Consider the following 17,988-nt stretch of genomic DNA (forward strand, 5'->3'; position numbering starts at 1 on the left):
AAATCACCCCTTCATATGGAAAATAAAACTTTATTCCTACAAATTTGAAAACGTCCTGTCATATTTGCAAAAGTTACCTTTCCCCCCCAAAAAAGGAAAGAAAAAAAATGACAGATTGTTTTATTAAATGTAGTCTTGAGTCTGAAAAAAAATGAATAAAAAAAATAATGTAAGGGGTTCCAATTTCAAATTGCACCACTAGAGGGCACTGTTTACTTTGAGCCTAATCTGAACTGAACTCTTGGTTCATGAAATGTTACAGAAATATAATGGAACATTTTTGTATTCTGCTTAGAAATGAACATTGTCAGAACTGTTTGAAAGCCGATGATGGACAACTGTCATCTCATATGTGGAAGTAAGCCTGTCAGGTTTCGACTGAAGATGTTTTTCTTTTGGCTGAGAAGTTTGTTTCTGATCAGAAAGGAGATGAAAATCTCACCAGGAGTCTAGAATTACTTCTTTGTTGTATTTTTATTTCAGGAAACGCGTGCGGCCACTCTACATCATGTTATAGTTTCAGTCGAGAGGTTCACTTTCTCACACTTTATGCGACAGACTTATTCCAAATTGTATTCAACTCGTCTCTCTCCTCAAAACGCTACACACAAAAACACCATCATGACCATGTGGGGAAAAAAGGTTTTTGAGATTTTAATTTTTTTTTCCACATTTACTAAAAATAGAACACCTCATTAAAACGGTCTAATTAGTTACACTTATGCTGTAAGTCGTGGTTTTGAGGAGCATGGATTTGGCACCTGCAGATTCCCCTAAATCTCAACCCAAATCTGGAAAGGTGGAAAAAGCCCCCCGCACCCCAACTTGCAGCACTTAAACAATGTCCTGCTGTTAAAACCTTTTGTTTTGACACCAACAAACCGTCTCAGTCTCCGCTACAACATTCTTGTTCTGGTTTTTCTTTCTACAAGTTTCGCAACGTGAGTGTCAGAGGGTCGTTTTTTGGAGGACAAGCATTCCAAAAATCTGTGTTTCTTGATTGCTCTTCGCCCTGCAGAGTGCATGGCTTCGGCGGGAATTCAGGTTTCCACAGGAGGAATGCCAACGAGGAGGCTTCTTAATAAATGCCTCCCAGATTTCTACTTGTAAGCGGTGAGACTCGTTTTACAATTCGTTAATCGCTTTGCCAAGTGCCATGACCAAATAACACAACCATGCAGAAGCAAACAAAGAGCCCTGCAGGAATATCCCTGTCAATTTCAGAAGTAAAATCTAACAGTGCAAGTTGCTGTGAACTGCATTTAGATTAAAGATGACCTGACAGCTGAGACTCCCCCGCCTGCGGTTTGACCCAGGGCTGTTAGTGTTGGACATAGAAACCACAGAGCATTTCTTGCTCTGTGGTTTCTGCCTGCCAGTAGCTGTATCCATCAGCAGCCTGACAAATTCTCATTCATCCAAAGCCGCCTCACAGGTCGGTTCTGAGTTTCAGCTCTACACTCCCTGCGAAACGGCTCTGGCCCCAGAAACCGGATGAGTTTTCACCGAGCGAGGAGGACTCCGCTTGAAACGGGTGAGGAAACTTTTCATTCAGAGTCGCATAAAGTTTTGATCGTCAAATTATTCCTGTTAGAAATGAGAAAATACCTCATGAGTATGTTTTATGCTTTTATTTTATTTTTTTAAATGTAATTTTACACAAACTTTGTGAAATTGAAGGCTTTATAGCTTTCAATTTCACAAAGTTAAATTGTGAAATTTAACTTTCACAGTTTAACTTTGTTACAGCCAAAGGTGATGAGGAAAAATCAACTGTGAAGTCAAAGTTTTACTGTTTTTCACAGTTTCACCTTTTCTGGTGTAGTTTTTTTCTGCTAAGGTGACTCCAAAAATATCACTGCACTCTCAACATGAATTCTCTGTTTTGCAACTTTGATGTGTTTTCAGCACTTTGGGAAGGTTTATTATGAACATCAGCTACAAAGCAAAAACAAATTCCAGCTATTTAGATTTATTTATTTAGTTATTTATTTATTTACTTTTGGAAATTAAAAGAAACAACACTGAAATCTGCAGCGTAGTATATGGTTTAATTACACAATTAGTGCTTAAACCACATTCTTCATTTTTCAGAAATGATTCTAGAAGCTTAGTTAGTCCAACAACCCCAGTTTTCCAAAGTCATTCACTGTTTTATTTTATTTATTTATTTATTTATTTTCATATTTTGCCACATTACAATAATAAATCTGCTGGGTTTTTGTAACAGGCAGCAGATTGCAATAATTGTGAAGATGAAGGAAAAGTTTAATTTTATCAGCTCGATTTAATTCAAAAATGATTTATTTTCCCCAAGGGGAAGTCAAATGTTGCAGCTCACTTGATGAAAGTATCCGCAGAGACGCAGGAAGGATCTGCAGTAGCAGTCAATATTACAACGGCTCAGAAGATACCTCTGTCTAAAGACACTGTTGCTTGTATGATGGCCTCATGGACGTCATGCTAACATGTTAATTCCAGGCAGCAGAGACAATATTCCAGAGTAAACTGATGATATCAGTTGTTGGCTGGCACTGCTAATTTGCCTCATTTGCTTTTGCCGCTCCTCTTTAAATCTCCAGAAGTAAAATATTCAAATTCACACCAGCGCCGCACATGTAAGTGAAAGCATGTTGCCCTTGTTCTGAAAGAATAATTGACTTTTCCAAAACTTAAGCAGCTGAAAGAAATCTTCAAAAAAATATGTGTTAAAAGGTCAGCGAAAAACTAATTAATAAAGTTAAGAAGTAACACTTGATATAGTGTATGGCAATAGATGCCTTACTGTAAAAGAGAGTACAGAAAAACAAATGACTATCAACCTAAACTGAGAGGTTTAGCTTAGTTTATCTTTTGGATTAGCTTAGCGTATCTCTTTCTGTTAGACCAGTTAAATTTGAACACATTAAAGTCTTTGGTTGTATAATAAATTGCGAATAAGGTCATGTTTAATGCTTGCAAAGCATTGAATTTTTCCAGAATGTTTGACTAAATGTAACATAATTCATATTGTCATGACTCCAAATGAAGATAAATGTGCAACAGTTGCTATCAAAAGAGTCCAGCCAAACTAACACAGCTTTTCTATTCATTGTCAGCTGGATGGCACGACGCTGCTGTCGCTTGAGAAACATCTTGATCTACGTGTGTACGCCATGCTGCTGCCTCACCCTCCTCTACTGCTACGCCGTCGTCACCATTTACATGCACATAAATTCACCTGTGTTGAGACAGATCCCCATGGTTTCCCAAATCTGGCGAGCCCCCATTTTGAAGCCACGGGTGCTTCGAGCAACGGCAGCAGTCCCTCCATCCCTAAAACCTTCTGGGAACAACATCTGCGAAGTGATGCCTTGTGGAACCGGCTCCAACAGCACGTCGACCGCCGTTTCAACCCCATCATCCGCAAAGAAAAATCCGACACGTTGTTAGAGCGAAGTAGCTTTGACGAGTCTCTGCTGCTACAGAGCTACTTTGAAGTTACCGGCATGGACAAGGTGAGGGAGAACTTCGAGAGACTACCAAAGCAAGTACGAGAATTTGCGAGCAACATGCACAAGAGGAACTACTCTATCCTCATCCGACCAGACGGAGAGTGTGGAGCTCAGTCAAAGCAGGAGAAGGAGCCTCCGCTGATTCTTTTTGCCATCAAGTCAACGGCGCTAAACTTCAGGAACCGACAGGTCATTCGACAGACGTGGGGCCGGATCGGATGGGTGGAGGGACAGAAGATCAACAGCAGCAACAGAGATATGGGTGGAGGATACATCCGAAGGGTATTCTTACTGGGCAAAGAAACCCCAGAAGACCTGGGTGTAGACATATCCCATTTACTAAGAGCAGAAAATAAGCGTCATGGAGACATTCTGCAGTGGGATTTCAAAGACACGTTTTTCAACCTGACTTTGAAGGACGTGCTCTTCTGGACCTGGTTCTCACGCCACTGCGGTAAGCCTCTCTTTGTCTTGAAGGGAGACGATGACGTCTTTGTCAACACCCCAAAGCTGATCAGTTACCTCCAGGATCAGCTAGAGAAACAGATCCCGCAACACTATGCATGAGTTCATGGTCGGCGAGGTGATAGGGTCTGCTTCACCCAATCGAGTGATGAAATCAAAGTATTTTATCCCAGAGGGCTTTTACAGGGGGCTCTACCCCATGTCCGCGGGCGGAGGAGGAGTGGTGTACTTGGGAGAGTTGGCTCGACGCCTGTACAACATCTCTAAAACAATTCACCTGTTTCCTATTGACGACGTCTACGTCGGAATGTGCATGATTCGTCTCATCGCCCATCCTCTCCACCACCCGGCTTTCCTCACCTTCGACTTCACCGAGAAGGAAGAGGCACAGCCGTGTTCGTACCACACCATCCTTCTGGTCCACAAGCGAAGCCCCAGAGAAGTAGTCGACCTGTGGGCTGACCTGAAAGACACATGGGAAAAATGTCAGGATGTACCTCTGAGGGGGGTCGAGAAGAAAGAACAGAAAGTAACACTGCCAACGAGTGTTTAAGCTCATCTCAGGACTCTTATCTGAAAAAACAATGTTAAAAACAGTTCTGATCATGACCGCTTCATTGTGTTTCCCACACACTGGGAAACTTTTTGTTTGCTGATTGTACTTCCTTTTGTTGGGTTATTAAAGTGATTCCAGGAGTTCCACTGACAATCATGGTTTTTTGAAATTACCTAAGCAAGTAGATATTTGTGTTGTACCTCTGCAAAGGTCTTCGGATGATCCATCGTAGGTGGTTGGGTTTCATCCAGCAACCGTTGGGTGGCCAGTTTGAACCTCCCCCATTTATCAGTCATTGTATCTTTGAGCAAGACACTTCACCCGCCTACTGGTGGCAGTCTTCAGTCCCAGTGGCCCTGATTCAAGAGCAACTTTGCTAATGCCAGCCTCTCCTAGTTCAGCTATAATATAACTCACCACTATCAGTGTTTGATTGGGTGAATGACTGACTGAGTTGCTCTTCTAAGAAATGTAACTACCTGTTTAAGAACGGGTAGTTCTTAAACACCACCTGTGTGTCCAACACTCCCAGTGTTGGACACTTAAAAAGAACGACAACTTGTTCCTTTATTGCACAACCTTTGTGTGAATCACAGCTGATACTGGTTTTTAGATGCTGGTTTCATCTATTTTTTCCCCATTATCTTTGAATTATTACAGGCTTCTGTACAGAGCTGATTTCTTTATTTTAAAATGTTCAATTGGGTTTCAATTGAACCTGGAAATTAGAGCTCAGTGTCAATAACCTTAAACTGGACATGGGAAACAATACTCTTCGGTAGCTATTGACACACCTTCCAGGCTGCGTTGCTCATATAAACTAGATGACTTGCCACCGCTGTTTGAGTAAATGCAATCAAATTAATGACCCTACTTAAATCTGAACAGTTCCTGTCCGTTTTATTTTAAAAATGATACAGAAAAAAATCCCTTGTGTTTGAAGTCGAATCGTGGAGATCCGTTGTGGGTTTAATCAGTTTAAGCTTCAGAATGAGAAGCGCCAGTGTTTTACCTAATACTTGTGACTTTTGGGGCGAATGTACTAACAGGACTGGTTTGGCTGGATTCACTGGTGTTAGAAATTCTCTGAATCATGGAGAAATACCTGTGTCTTGTAGGCGTGTGTAATAAAACACACAGCGTTGTTGCTTTCTTGCATGATTGTTGACGTTTATGTGAGCAATACTGTTGACAATAGAAGCAAAATTACTGAGAACAGCAGAAGGTTTTGGTCCTGCAGCACCAGAGGGAACGTCTCTGCAAAACCCGAATGTGCTGCTGGCTCAGAATCAGCCCCACAACCAAACAGCTGATTCTGAACAGAATGACTGCGTTCATTTGATGATGAAATGAAGGTGATAGTGGCAAGTTACATCGCCCACCAGTCTGCAGGAACTAATTGTTTCTAGATATTTTTATATTCATATTTTGTGACCGCGCTGTTTTAGTATCATTTGCCACAATCAAGTAACTTGCTACTGCCAGACGTATTTTGCGTTGCCTTCAGTTGTTTAAAAAAAAAAAAAAATCCTGTACATATCAAATATGACGTAAAAGAAATTTGACTTTGTAAGGAGCTCCTGCTGTTTCCTTCAAAATGTCACATTTCTCAGTTTGACACCGTTTTTACCGGCGTCGCACTGAGAAGTGGTTCTTATGCTGTGCTCAGCAGATGTGTAGTTCTAACATGTGTTTGCTAATTGCTGCTGGCTAGTCTGAAGGAGCTGAGTGGGGGAGGGAATACATAAAGCTAAGAAAAAATAAATAAGTTATTTTTACATAATATTGCCCTTTTTAAATCCCACAGTTTAGTTTGGTTATTTTGAAGACACCGTATTTTAAATGTAACATGATCCCTGTTAGCCAGGATCACTGAGGAAACAAAAGTAACTGAACAAACTCCTCTTGGTAAACATCATTTATTGAATATAACCATAACATACAGTAAATCATAGAAAAACATTTTGAACAATTGCCTAAAAAAGCAACTACAGGACATTTCCCTATTTGGGACAAATAAAGGCTGTTGGCCCAAATCATCTAGTAGTGAAAAGTGACAAAACAAAACAGGAAAACGGCAAAGGGGAAAAGTAACTATCAAGCTGACAAAATATGTTTGTTATTTCAGTAAAATATTGTTTACACTTTTTATTGATTTATTTATCCCATTGAAGCAATAATTGGAGATCAAATAAATTGTTGCAGTTTGCAGTTTAGGGCTGTTGCAGAAACCGACCCGAAAAATGAGGCTTAAAAGTTTTACCGGGAAGACAGGAACATATCTGGTGCTTCTTCTAATTGTATTTAAGTTTCACTGGAACATTTTAGATGGTTTTCAGCAAAAACAACAGCATTTAGGTTCACTGAAGGAGCCCAGCCACTCCAGCCCTCAGCTGTTCTCTCACAGCTGGCCTGCAGAGGGAGCCATTGCACAAGAACAAACATTTGAAATCATCGTGGAATCAGGATCAGTCAGAGAGTCACTGGATCTTCCGAGCTCACAAGCTGCTATGATCCATTTTCTGTCCTTTTCTCCTCGTTTTCTTCCTCCTCCTCCTCCTCAGTGTCGTCCTCATCTTCGCTCTCACTGTACTGGTAGTTACTGCGGTTTGTGTTCACAAAGAGGTCGCTGTCGTCGTCTTCGGAGTCGCTTCCTTCCTCCTCCTCGTCTCTCCCATCTGCCTCCTCTTCCTTGCTGCTCGTCTTGTCCTGCGATGACTGCTCCTCCATGAAACCCTCGGGCCTTAAAGGAGACACTTGATGGTTCAGGAGGCTTCCACTGCTCTTCTTCTGACGGGAGTTTGGGATTCGACTTACCAGAGTTGCTGTTTCTGCAGGTCCTGAATGTGATCCTTGTAGAGAATGAAACTGATCTCTGCCTTCACCTTCTCCCCTTCTTCAATAGGATCCACGATGACATAATCACCTGAGAATTACAATGGAATTACGCATGAAATTTATATATATAACGATTTAAGGCAAATATTAACTTAGAGTGATCACAATTTAACTTATTAACACAATATAGAGTATTCCCCTGTAATAGCTGTTTTCCCAAAACAGGATATAGCTGCATTTTGGTTACAAAATGCATAAAACTTTGTTGATATTTTGCCAATGTTGAATACACACAATTTTATCAATTGTGGCGTTTCCTTTAAATAAGAAGAGCAATTAAAATCACATGTGAATATGTTTGTTCACATGACAGGGCGTTAAAAGCATGCCTCGCATCGTTCTCCCACTTCCTGTCGTCTCCATCTTTTCTGTAGTGACTGCCTGTATTGACTTCCAGTTGTTGATCAGGTGACTCATGTGACGCAAAAAATAAAGTGTCTCCCTCAAAGTTTTGTGAAATACGCTCATTTCAATTTGACCAAAACCGGCTTCACCCCAGCTCAAGTTGTCTTTTTTTTAGTGGAAATTGTGTTTTTTCGAAATTGCTGTGTTATCAGTGGGTGAATTATTTTTTTTTCGGAACTAATTTGCACAATTACATCATTGCTGGAAATGCATCTCACGTTAACACACAGGCATGTCTGCTGATCTTCATCATTTTTTAACATATCAGTCTCGCTCCAGTAAAGAAAACTGGGTCGCTATTACCAACAGATATTTATTTTCATTATTTACACCGTTTGTTTGTGGACATGGAGGAAGATGGGTTCTTTGGTCATGTGACAGAGATAGTGGTGCAGCACAGGATTGTGGGGAGGTTAAATGAAGCAGGGAAGCAATGTCAGTAGTGTGACTGTTTACTTGAAGATGTTGAAAGGGTAGTAAGATATATATAATGTTAATAAATATCGATCATGACACCAATATCATCGGATATGGGTATATTTAAACACAAATCGCCCTATTACATATCTTTAAATACTCATGAATGGCTCAATGACTTCATTTCCGGAAAAATAATCCTTCTCCAGAAATTACCTCTCTTGATCCAGATATTCTTGCGGAACTTGGTGGGCATGCTAACCAGGAACGTCTCGCCCTGAGCCGTGACCGCTTCGTGGAGGTTGTTACCACGGCTACCAGTCACCTGTGAGAGAGTGCAGGTGGAGAAAGGAGACAGGAAATGGTTAAAACGTCCTCCTGACTGTTGTTTCTGACCTGCACCTTGATATGTTTACCTTCACAATCTGCTGGTTCTCCGTGGGAGTGATGAGGTCTCCCAGAACTTCCTTCACAACATGTTTGCGTTTTGTGGCCTGTGACATTTTAAGTTATGGGTAACGGTTTCCTTCGCCAGCTTGAGGAGAAAAATGAAATGACAAAACAGTCAGAATAGATTCTGTACATGTTCTGCAGACACTTCAGCATACTTTGTCAAACTCGAAATACTCAGAAAGGGAAAACAAAATCAGCACAAATAGAGATGGGAATAACTGTATGACTCATCAGACAACAGAAAGCAAAATTTTAAAAAATTGTCATGTTGAAATACTACCACTAATTCGTAGGGGTGGGCGATATGTTCTTTAGAGTTTTATCACGATATTTGCGATATTATTGTGACGACACAAACTATAATATGTCACATCTCTTTTACGTAACTGTATCGCTGCTACTGCAAGGGACAATATTCATGCGGTTAACAAACACATTATACTGACATAATTTTCACATGGCTGGTAAAAAAAAATTAAATCACAGAGTTTGACACACCGATCAATTAACAGACCTGTAGACTTGAAGAAAAGCTAGATAACTACATTTGGAAACTCTTAATTAAATGTTTTAAATGAAACGGAAATCCTGTCATAGTCCGTAAATTGCATGATTACAGAACGTTGTGTTACACCTGGAAACATTGCTGTTAGCTTAGTTAGCTATCCCCTATCAAAGTGTCGACAACTACAAAGAGTTACAAAAGTGATCAAAAAAAAAAAGCAAACACACTCGAATATGCTACCTTTGAATGCGATCATATTCTTAATACCATACATAATTTATGAATTATACGAAGACCTTAGCTCGATATGCTAGTCCTGGTAACGCTGGCTACGCTGAAAGCTACTGCTTGTATTTCCGCTCCTACCTTGAAAACTAGAGACAAAAGTCACGTTTCAAAACGAAGTATGTTTCCTAACAGCGACGAAAAGGGGAGCAGAAAAGCAGAGCAGAGTAACAGGGTATTTTCTATCAATGAATATGCCACATGCTGTCGCGTTTTCTGAAAACACCAAAAACAAACGTCTCACTTCCGGTGTTAACGTCTTTCTTACTTTCAAAGTAAAAGCGGAAATATTTTATTTACCTTCTTTTAAAAAAAGCTTTGCTCTTTTGTCACATGCTTTCCTGATAATTATGAATAAATTGAAATGAAAATCCAGTCAATAGTAATATACTGTCCTCCATTTAAAATATTAAACATCATTGCGAACTGGGAAACAATTATTTTTTTTTAATCTTACAGGTGTCTTTCTGCGGAAGTAAGATTTAGCTAGTTCCTGGGTAATTGCTACTTTGCATTATGGGATTTGAATTCTTTCAGAAATCAGAGCAATGTTCAAGATCACCAACATTTCAATGCTTGTGAGACGCAAATAAGAATACCATTGGCTTCCTGAACGGGTGCTGGAGCCCAATGGTTAATTTATCTGCACTGCATAGATGTGGGCAGTAAAAACTTACGTCAGTAATGTTTGGGTACAGGAATACTTTTAGAAGTAGTGTAACTACACCATACTTCTTGTTTGTGGTTGAGTTATGTTATTATGAAGCATTTCTTCTTCTATTTGAGTAAAATAGATACTGAGGCCTTTACTGAATAAACAGATCTGCCACTGATGTGAAAGGCAGACATCTTGTTTCCAGACGAGCTTTGTTGTTCTGTTGTAATTTCCTACCTGCCATTTGGAGATAAAGTGAAGATTCAGTAAACACCATATCTTGTCACTGCAAATACTTTTCCTCATTCTGTGGATTACTTGCTGTATTCCTCTCCTAAATGTTGTATTTCAAAACAAGTCTAGCATTTCTTCTGCTTGAATTTGTTTTGTATTTATGTTATTTGTATTGATTTGTACTAAAAAAAACAACAAAAGTTGCACATAACTTCATATACTTGTTTTTCTTCCTCCATAATTTTTAAATATTAAATCACACTGTATGAACAGTTACACTGTATTTGAGTAGTCTCTTCGCAGAATACTTTTGTTTCTTGAATAATTTGTTGCAAAGCTACTTTTTACTTAAGTGTAAATATGTTGAATGCTTATGTGAGTGTGTGTAGGCATGACTCTGTGTATGTTGCCTTGTGATGGGCTGGAAACCTGATAGCACCTCTTGTCCAAGGACAGCTGGAGAAATGCACCATGTAGACCTTGCACAGACAATGGCTGGATAATAATAATTCACTGAGTCCTTTTATGATTCCAAATGTCTGAGCAAAAAGTGATTTATTTCAGACACCAAATGAACCTTTTTTCTGAATTCCCACATTTTATTCAAACATTGTTTTTTTCCACTCTCACAGCAGTTGCTATTGGAGTTTGATAGTCCTGTGCAAACCTTGCCTTGGAAACAGAAATCTCAATTAATACCATTAGCACAACAACTAGTGACAGAACTTAAAAAAAAAGAAAGAAAAACACTGCATAGACATAGTCTAAGTTTCACAATACCTCGAACACAAGCAGGTTTATTGCTAGTAGAGATGAGTTACAACTGATGCTGCCTCTGCTGAAACAATGGAATGAAATGTGCAAACAAAATCTAGTTTCAAATTACAGCAAAGTTTCACAGTAACATCAAAGCTAAGGTCAGTAGAGCTGGTCTGACAGAGTAGGTAGGCATGAGGTGGGAGGTATGACGGTACAATACAGCAAATGGTTTAACGGAACATTGTTAGAACTTGGAAGTATCTTCACTTGGATCCTCATGCAGTTTGTTCCTGTGCTTTTTGTGAGCTGATGTCATTGTACCTGGTGGCTGGTACAGTACATGTAGCATGAAGGTTAGTTGACAACAGCTGAAGAGCACATCTCGTTGATTCCACATGCATTGGACCCCCTGTAAAGGTAGTAGTAACCCTGCAGAGGAGACAAACAGAATACAAAAAAATTCATACCTTCTTTACAATAAAATAAAATATTCTAGTTTAATGCATTATGATATCAAGCAGAGTTATATTTACACCAGACCTAGACATATTTACAACACCGTACTCAATTTATTGGTAAAGAAGCTTAAAAAGCCTTGGAATAAGTTGAAATTTTATTGCACTAGCATAACCTCATACTGAAAAAAGAAATCGGTAAACAGAGAAAAACAGGATGGGAAGGTAAATTATATAATTAACCATTGCAAGTGATGTTGGTACTTACAGAATAGTGCCGCTGTAATTGTTTGTGTGCCAACAGAAATGAACTATGATGGAATAATTTGTTATTGGCTAACTAGCCTATTGTGTTTCTTCATATAAATTAATATTGTAAATATTAATTTATATGAAGAAAGCTGACTAAAATATTGTCCGATAAGGAAATTGGGGCTGATTTATCGGTGCACCTGCAAAACAACATGAATGTAGGATTCTACACATCTGCCAGCATATCTGCATTCCTGTAACCTAGATTTAACTTGAATCAAGTAAAGCTAGTGGTAAATTTTGTTATTCTTGTACCTCCTCTCCAAAGTCTTCCCCCCAGCTGTTTTTGATGGCCCAGAATGGGATTCCATTTCCTGAAAGAGTAACAGCATCATGAAAACAGTTGTAAATGCCCTGAATCACAAACTAAAGTCAATAGACGTCATTAAACTACGACCTAGGGGAGGAGTAATTTACTCACGTTCACCATATCCCACCAGCAGCACAGCGTGGTCGATCATCCACGGATTGCAGAAGATCTTCAGTGGGTGACTAACGCCCTTTCTATAGAACTACAGGAATATGAAGGACAACCGTAACTGTAAAGGCAAATTTTATGGTTTGACAAAAATAGCACAAGTTGCATCAGACCAAACGGAGAAACGGAATGAAGAAGTAAATCACTCGCCTGCATCGCGAAGGCATTCAGAGCAACAGAGATCGGTCCTTTCTCTGCCAACCAAGCAGCAATTTCTGAGAAGAACAAGAATAAAGCGGTAAAACATTTGCCTATTTAATGACACTGTGATGCCCTACTCGCAGAATATTGACTCTCTTACCATACGGACTTGCGGTTTTATTACAATATTTTGCGGTACTAATGTGATAACGATAAATTGACGATAATAACGGTTTATTAAATCCTTCTTAATTCTACTGTGTGTTGCGGCAATTATCACCCCACAAACATAAATAATGTTCTTTTGAATAAAACATTCCCCTTGTGGGATACGCTTCTTTAAGACACCAGTCACGTAAATAAGTGTGATTTGTACCACTAAACAGTCACTATTTTCAAATTTATCGGTCTTTATTAACGCTTTTATTGAACAAATAGCGAAGAAAAGAATAGATCTACGAAAGTCATAAATTAGGACAGTTTTGGGGATTTTTAAACATCATTGATTGGAATTTATTGTGACAGCAACAAATCAAAATTCTTTCCACGATAAAAAATGTATCACAATAAATGATAAACGATACGATAAATGCCCACCCCTTTGCTTACCTTTTTCGTCTTTGGAAATCTCCAGCGAGCTGTTGATGTAGGCAGCCACCTTCCTGTCAGTGAAATCACAATTCTGCTTGTGTCCTTTGTAGGAGTAATCCGTTTCTGTCTCCAGGCCGCCTTAATGGCACGGGAGAGACAAACACACATGAAATATATATAGATGTAACATAAGCTTATTTATACTTAAATCCTTCCTTTTCAGTTTTCTGTTTGTTACTGTTGAAGCTGTTTCTTACCCAGCTTTTCAATAGCTTCATAAGCGTTTGACGGCAGTCCACCTCTGCATGCCTGGTCCAGTCCGTCACAGTCAACCAGCTCTGCAAAGGAGAGTGTGTATGAGCCATTGATTTCATGAAAAACTGACTGTTTTCATTGCTTTTTCAGTCATAATCTGTGAGGACGAATTACCCTGCTCTGAAAGTGACAGCAAAGTCCCATTTTTCAGGAACCACTGGCCCTCGATGTTTCCTGTGACAGAAAACGCCCAGCAAGATCCACACATGCCCTACCAAACACACACACAATGAGGGTTCAGAAACATCCCTGCGCTACGTCAATTTGTTATTCCCAACAGGGTGAGCCCTGGGTTATTAACTCTTCTGCTTGGCGTCACCTGGTTCTTCACTGGACTAACGGCTCCATGATCCCTCCAGTCCCAGCTGTCAGGGGCGGGGCCTTTGGCAGCGGGGGCGGGTTTCATTGGACGATGAAGAGTCCACTGACTGAGAAGCGGGTTCAGGTACGTGGAACGAAACTCCTCCTCTGGACGAACACAGATGGAGAGAATACAAAGCTGAAACGTTTGCGATACCGGAAAAGTGTCGAGTTGACGCAGAGCTGCATTGTTAGAAGCAGAAGATACATTTCCTCGTCGGAAATAGCCGGACGGCACACGGTTGCACGCACCAGTTAGGTCGCTGAACTTGGTAACGCCGTACTCAGCTGAACCTTGATCCAAAGACTGGAGCTTCTCGGCCGTTTTCAGGTTCTCGTGAAAGATCCGTAGTCGCCTGTCAGCCTCTGTCGTGGAAACATGAACAAAGACAATATTTAACATCACAACATGCAATGTCAGATTAATACTTCATGGGATTTCTGCCTAACCTTTCTAAATACATGCCAACAAACGTTTGTAATCTTCTTTGATTAGCACTTCGGGTAAGCTAGTCATTTTCCAAATTGAGCCCGGAAATTGAAGTTTTAGATTTGACTCCTTTTGGCTTCTATGTCTTGGCTAAAACTCTACAGTAATTAAACTTTACTGCTGCTCCATGCTCCTTTTCCATTAAACTTATGTATTATGTTTAGGGCTGGACGATATGGCTCGAAAACATATTACAATATTAGGGTTTCGTATCGGTCGATAACGATACTTATCTATCAGTTTTTTGTCATACATATCTGAAATACTGCCAGGTGATGTGCCCTTTCTTGTTTCATCCAGTTTCCTCTACATATAACTATAAATAGCATTTACAATTACATCAGGTTTTTTTTTAACATTATTCATTGAAATTGAAAATAAATTATGATAAATCAGAATTCTTACCATAAGACATTTTTATGATAAATGATAAACGATATGATCAATGCCCACAGCTAACTCAGCGGTTAAGAAACTGTGATTAATCACAGTTACGAAATTTTATAAAGTGGACAACTAGTTTTCCCAAATAGTGCCAAGTTCATTTTTACAAACTTTTTCCTCTTAAAAAAAGTAAAACATTGTTTGAAAACTGCTTTAAATAAATTCTCTTGATAAGATTGCTGTTATCCTTTAGGTTTTGCGTGTTTAACATTTTTACAGCACTCTGGGTTCACATGGAGCTGAATGTGGGCTGACTTGTGAGCGTGTTTTCCCTTCGGGGTGAACACAATGAGCTGCAAGCACAAAAGGTTCAGTGTCTGTGCACCAAAATGTGACTCAGTGTGTGTGCTGGATTGTGTGAACGTCTGCAAACCGCTCACCTTCCTGGCTGCTGTAGAGCTTATTGTATTTAAGCATGAACTCTTTAAACTGGCCCAGCAGCTCCATGGACTCCTACCACAGAGAGAACAAAGAGAATAAACGACTGCTGGGGCACATGACAAAACATTGACAAGACCTCACTAAGCTGCTTTTTGTTTTTTTTGTTTTTTACCTCTGAGGGCCGGACGGTGGATTGAGCCTCTGTCTTGTTGGGCTGTTCTGAGACTCGACCAACTGGAACGAGGAGATCATGTTAGTCATTAAACCCGTGCTTCGGCTTCACGTTGTTAAATGTAGATTTGTTTTAAAACCAACAGCTCCAAGTAGCAGTAATAGAAGCTTTAGCGAGGTGAAGGCTAACATTAGACATTGACTCATCACCCTTTGCCTAATTTATCTCATTGATCCCGGTTATGTAACACAAAGGTCAGATTGAACAAACAAGATCATGCTGAAAATACAAATAAGGGTGATTTTTTTTTGGTCTGCTTAATGTCAATGTGGATCACCTGATATTGCAATTAGCCTGAGAATACTTTAGTCAGAGAAAAGAAAAGACCTGTGAATATAGTTTTGTTTTGCTGTCTTTCCAGTTTTTTGTTGTTGCTTGATGTAGGAAACCAGGTCTCTCTAATACATTAGATCTTGGATCTCAATGAGACAACACGTATAAATAAATTAAAATATATGCATACGGAAATTAAAAACATAAGATGAATTAATAAAAAAAAAGAAAAGAAAGATGAGGTCTATCAGAAGGAGCGATCCACTCGTCTGACTGACCGACCTTTAGGCTGGCACTTCTGTTTCAGGAGGCTGGTGGTGGCCTGCCAGGGAATGTCCCACACTTCAAACACACACACTTCAGTCTGATTCAGGAAAACACACCAGAACGAAAAACAACAGACATTAATATCATCAGAATCATGTGTTTGTTCACGTCCTACAATATATATATATACTTATGTCAGAGAGTTGCACAAGCCTGCCCAAAGTTACAGCCAGTCATGTCACAAGACTAGATCAGTGCTGACATTTATGCCTGAACAAACAAGAGGCACTGCTGCATGCAACATTAAACAACACAGGCATTTAGTATCCTTTCCATCAGGCCGGCGACTTCCTGTTTGTTGCTTAATCTGTTTCTGTCTGTCACTCTCACAGCGTACCTTAAGTTTCTGAGGCTCAGGATAGAAGTCACAGGTCCTGAGCATGGCAGATTTCTTACACTGGGTGTTGCTCAGCTCCACAGTTAAGGTGTAGCGGATTCCCTTCACCAGCTGAAAAACAGACGGAAATGTGGAATTTGCGAGAAAGAAATGCAGTTCTCCACAAAAAGGATTTAGAAATCGACTGACGTTGGGGCTGCACAGTTCACTGCAAAAATAGTCAATGCAATACCAGTGTTGTATAAACTACTTTTTAAAATGCAAAATGCGCCTATTATTAGACTGTTAAAAAAAAAAGATTCCAGGCAGTCATATTTATTTATTTATTCAGACATAAGTCATTGAGAACGTTCTCCTTTTTTAGCAGAAAAATAGATATTTTAGGAATATGGCTTCTCTGGTGGTGGTGTGTCGACGCTTCCGGTTAGGAAAAGACGCTTTTAAGAATTGAAGTTTTACACTAATGGTACGTCTATTTCACGCCATTTAATGGGGAATTATTGTAGTAATAATTAGATAGCTTTGAAATAAACATATTCTTCAAAAAACGCACATCAGCTTTTGTTCTGTACCATGTAGTCCGTGCTTTTATCCTGAAATTATGGCTTTATCCTTCCGTCTGGACCTCACATGACGCATCGTTGTAAACACAGACATTTAATGATACCGAACTGACTCTTAAATGATCAAAAGCACCGATAAGACACAATAATTTAAACAATGAATAAATAATTGTTTTCACCTGTTTAGTGGCGGAGACGAAGCGGCTGACTCGGCGGAGGTGCACAGCGTTGGAGCCCCGGTTGTATCGCTCCTCCGCGAACGCCAGAACCTTCCTCAGGTCCGGGTCGGACTCGTGAAGCCGGATAGGAGAGCCGGGAAGCCCGAACAGAGGCCGGTCGAGGTCTTCGCCCAGGCCGAACACGGAGACCAGGGCCACGCAGAGGATGAGAGGGCAGCAACGGACTCCGACCCTCATGTTGACTGCTGGGCGCTAACAGGAGGAAAAGGGACCGGCGTTCAGTCTGCGCTGGATTTAAACGCGCCCTGCTTGTTTCCCCAGAAATAACAATCAATATCGGGTCAACTGCGGCTATTGCACAAACGAGCTGCTCTTGTTGCCAAACAAACGTGACTGCATGTGGGAGGAGCCTGCGAGATTAAATGAGAGGATTTTGTTGAAGAAAATTGCCCTATGCCGCGAGGAGGACACTAGGGGGCGACAGAGAGCCTCAGAAAGTTGGAGAGAAGAAAACGGGGGGAAAAGTCTATTTATATGTGATGTTTATTTGTTTTCATAAACAATGCGTGATTTACATAAATAATTGTCAACAGATGATATACCCAACAATTTATTTACAGTGTATGAGACAGTTATATTTGCAATCTGCATTATTTGCACATTTTTAGGAATAAAACAATTGAAAAAACAATTGAACTCAAAGTTCTGAAGTGGTTCAAGGTATTAATGAATTATAAATTAGTTTTTTCTTTTTATATGTACATAAATGTAACATATTTTAATTAGCCTTCTGATTTTTGTGTAATTTCAAAGTTCCCAATTCAAACACCAGAGGGAGACAAAGTCTCCAGGGATTTTTTTTTCTACCACACTTTATTTTGAAATTAAATTGCTTGATTTGAAAAACAACACTAGAAAACGATAAAATGTGTAATTTAGAAATACTGTACATAAATCCAAGTTAAACTTTCGGAGTCTAATCAG

General features: G+C 39.8%; 2 protein-coding genes and 1 pseudogene across 2 annotated transcripts; 1 reads left to right on the forward strand and 2 right to left on the reverse strand.

Annotated features, from left to right (window-relative positions):
- Positions 1–33: 33 nt before the first annotated feature.
- On the forward strand, positions 34–4,658 carry LOC129362819 (N-acetyllactosaminide beta-1,3-N-acetylglucosaminyltransferase 2-like; annotated as a pseudogene).
- A 1,760-nt stretch (positions 4,659–6,418) lies between these two features.
- On the reverse strand, positions 6,419–9,722 carry eif1ad (eukaryotic translation initiation factor 1A domain containing). The gene is made up of 5 exons (XM_055034574.1): positions 9,560–9,722; positions 8,652–8,770; positions 8,452–8,560; positions 7,333–7,441; positions 6,419–7,258 (listed from the first exon to the last, which is right to left on the reverse strand). Exons 2-5 carry the CDS (start codon positions 8,736–8,738, stop codon positions 7,024–7,026), a joined length of 540 nt encoding a protein of 179 aa, XP_054890549.1. The 5' UTR covers positions 8,739–8,770; positions 9,560–9,722; the 3' UTR covers positions 6,419–7,023.
- Positions 9,723–10,905: 1,183 nt separating this feature from the next.
- Positions 10,906–17,394, reverse strand: ctsf (cathepsin F). The gene is made up of 14 exons (XM_055034575.1): positions 17,005–17,394; positions 16,263–16,373; positions 15,881–15,962; positions 15,266–15,327; positions 15,093–15,165; positions 14,031–14,144; positions 13,738–13,886; positions 13,533–13,629; positions 13,361–13,441; positions 13,122–13,241; positions 12,522–12,586; positions 12,315–12,405; positions 12,149–12,207; positions 10,906–11,555 (listed from the first exon to the last, which is right to left on the reverse strand). The coding sequence occupies exons 1-14, from the start codon at positions 17,239–17,241 to the stop codon at positions 11,481–11,483; spliced, it is 1,416 nt and encodes a 471-aa protein (XP_054890550.1). The 5' UTR covers positions 17,242–17,394; the 3' UTR covers positions 10,906–11,480.
- Positions 17,395–17,988: the final 594 nt, after the last annotated feature.

Source organism: Poeciliopsis prolifica, unplaced genomic scaffold, assembly GCF_027474105.1.
Source record: "Poeciliopsis prolifica strain line A6 unplaced genomic scaffold, Auburn_PproV2 SCAFFOLD009, whole genome shotgun sequence".
Classification (NCBI taxonomy): Eukaryota; Metazoa; Chordata; class Actinopteri; order Cyprinodontiformes; family Poeciliidae; genus Poeciliopsis; species Poeciliopsis prolifica.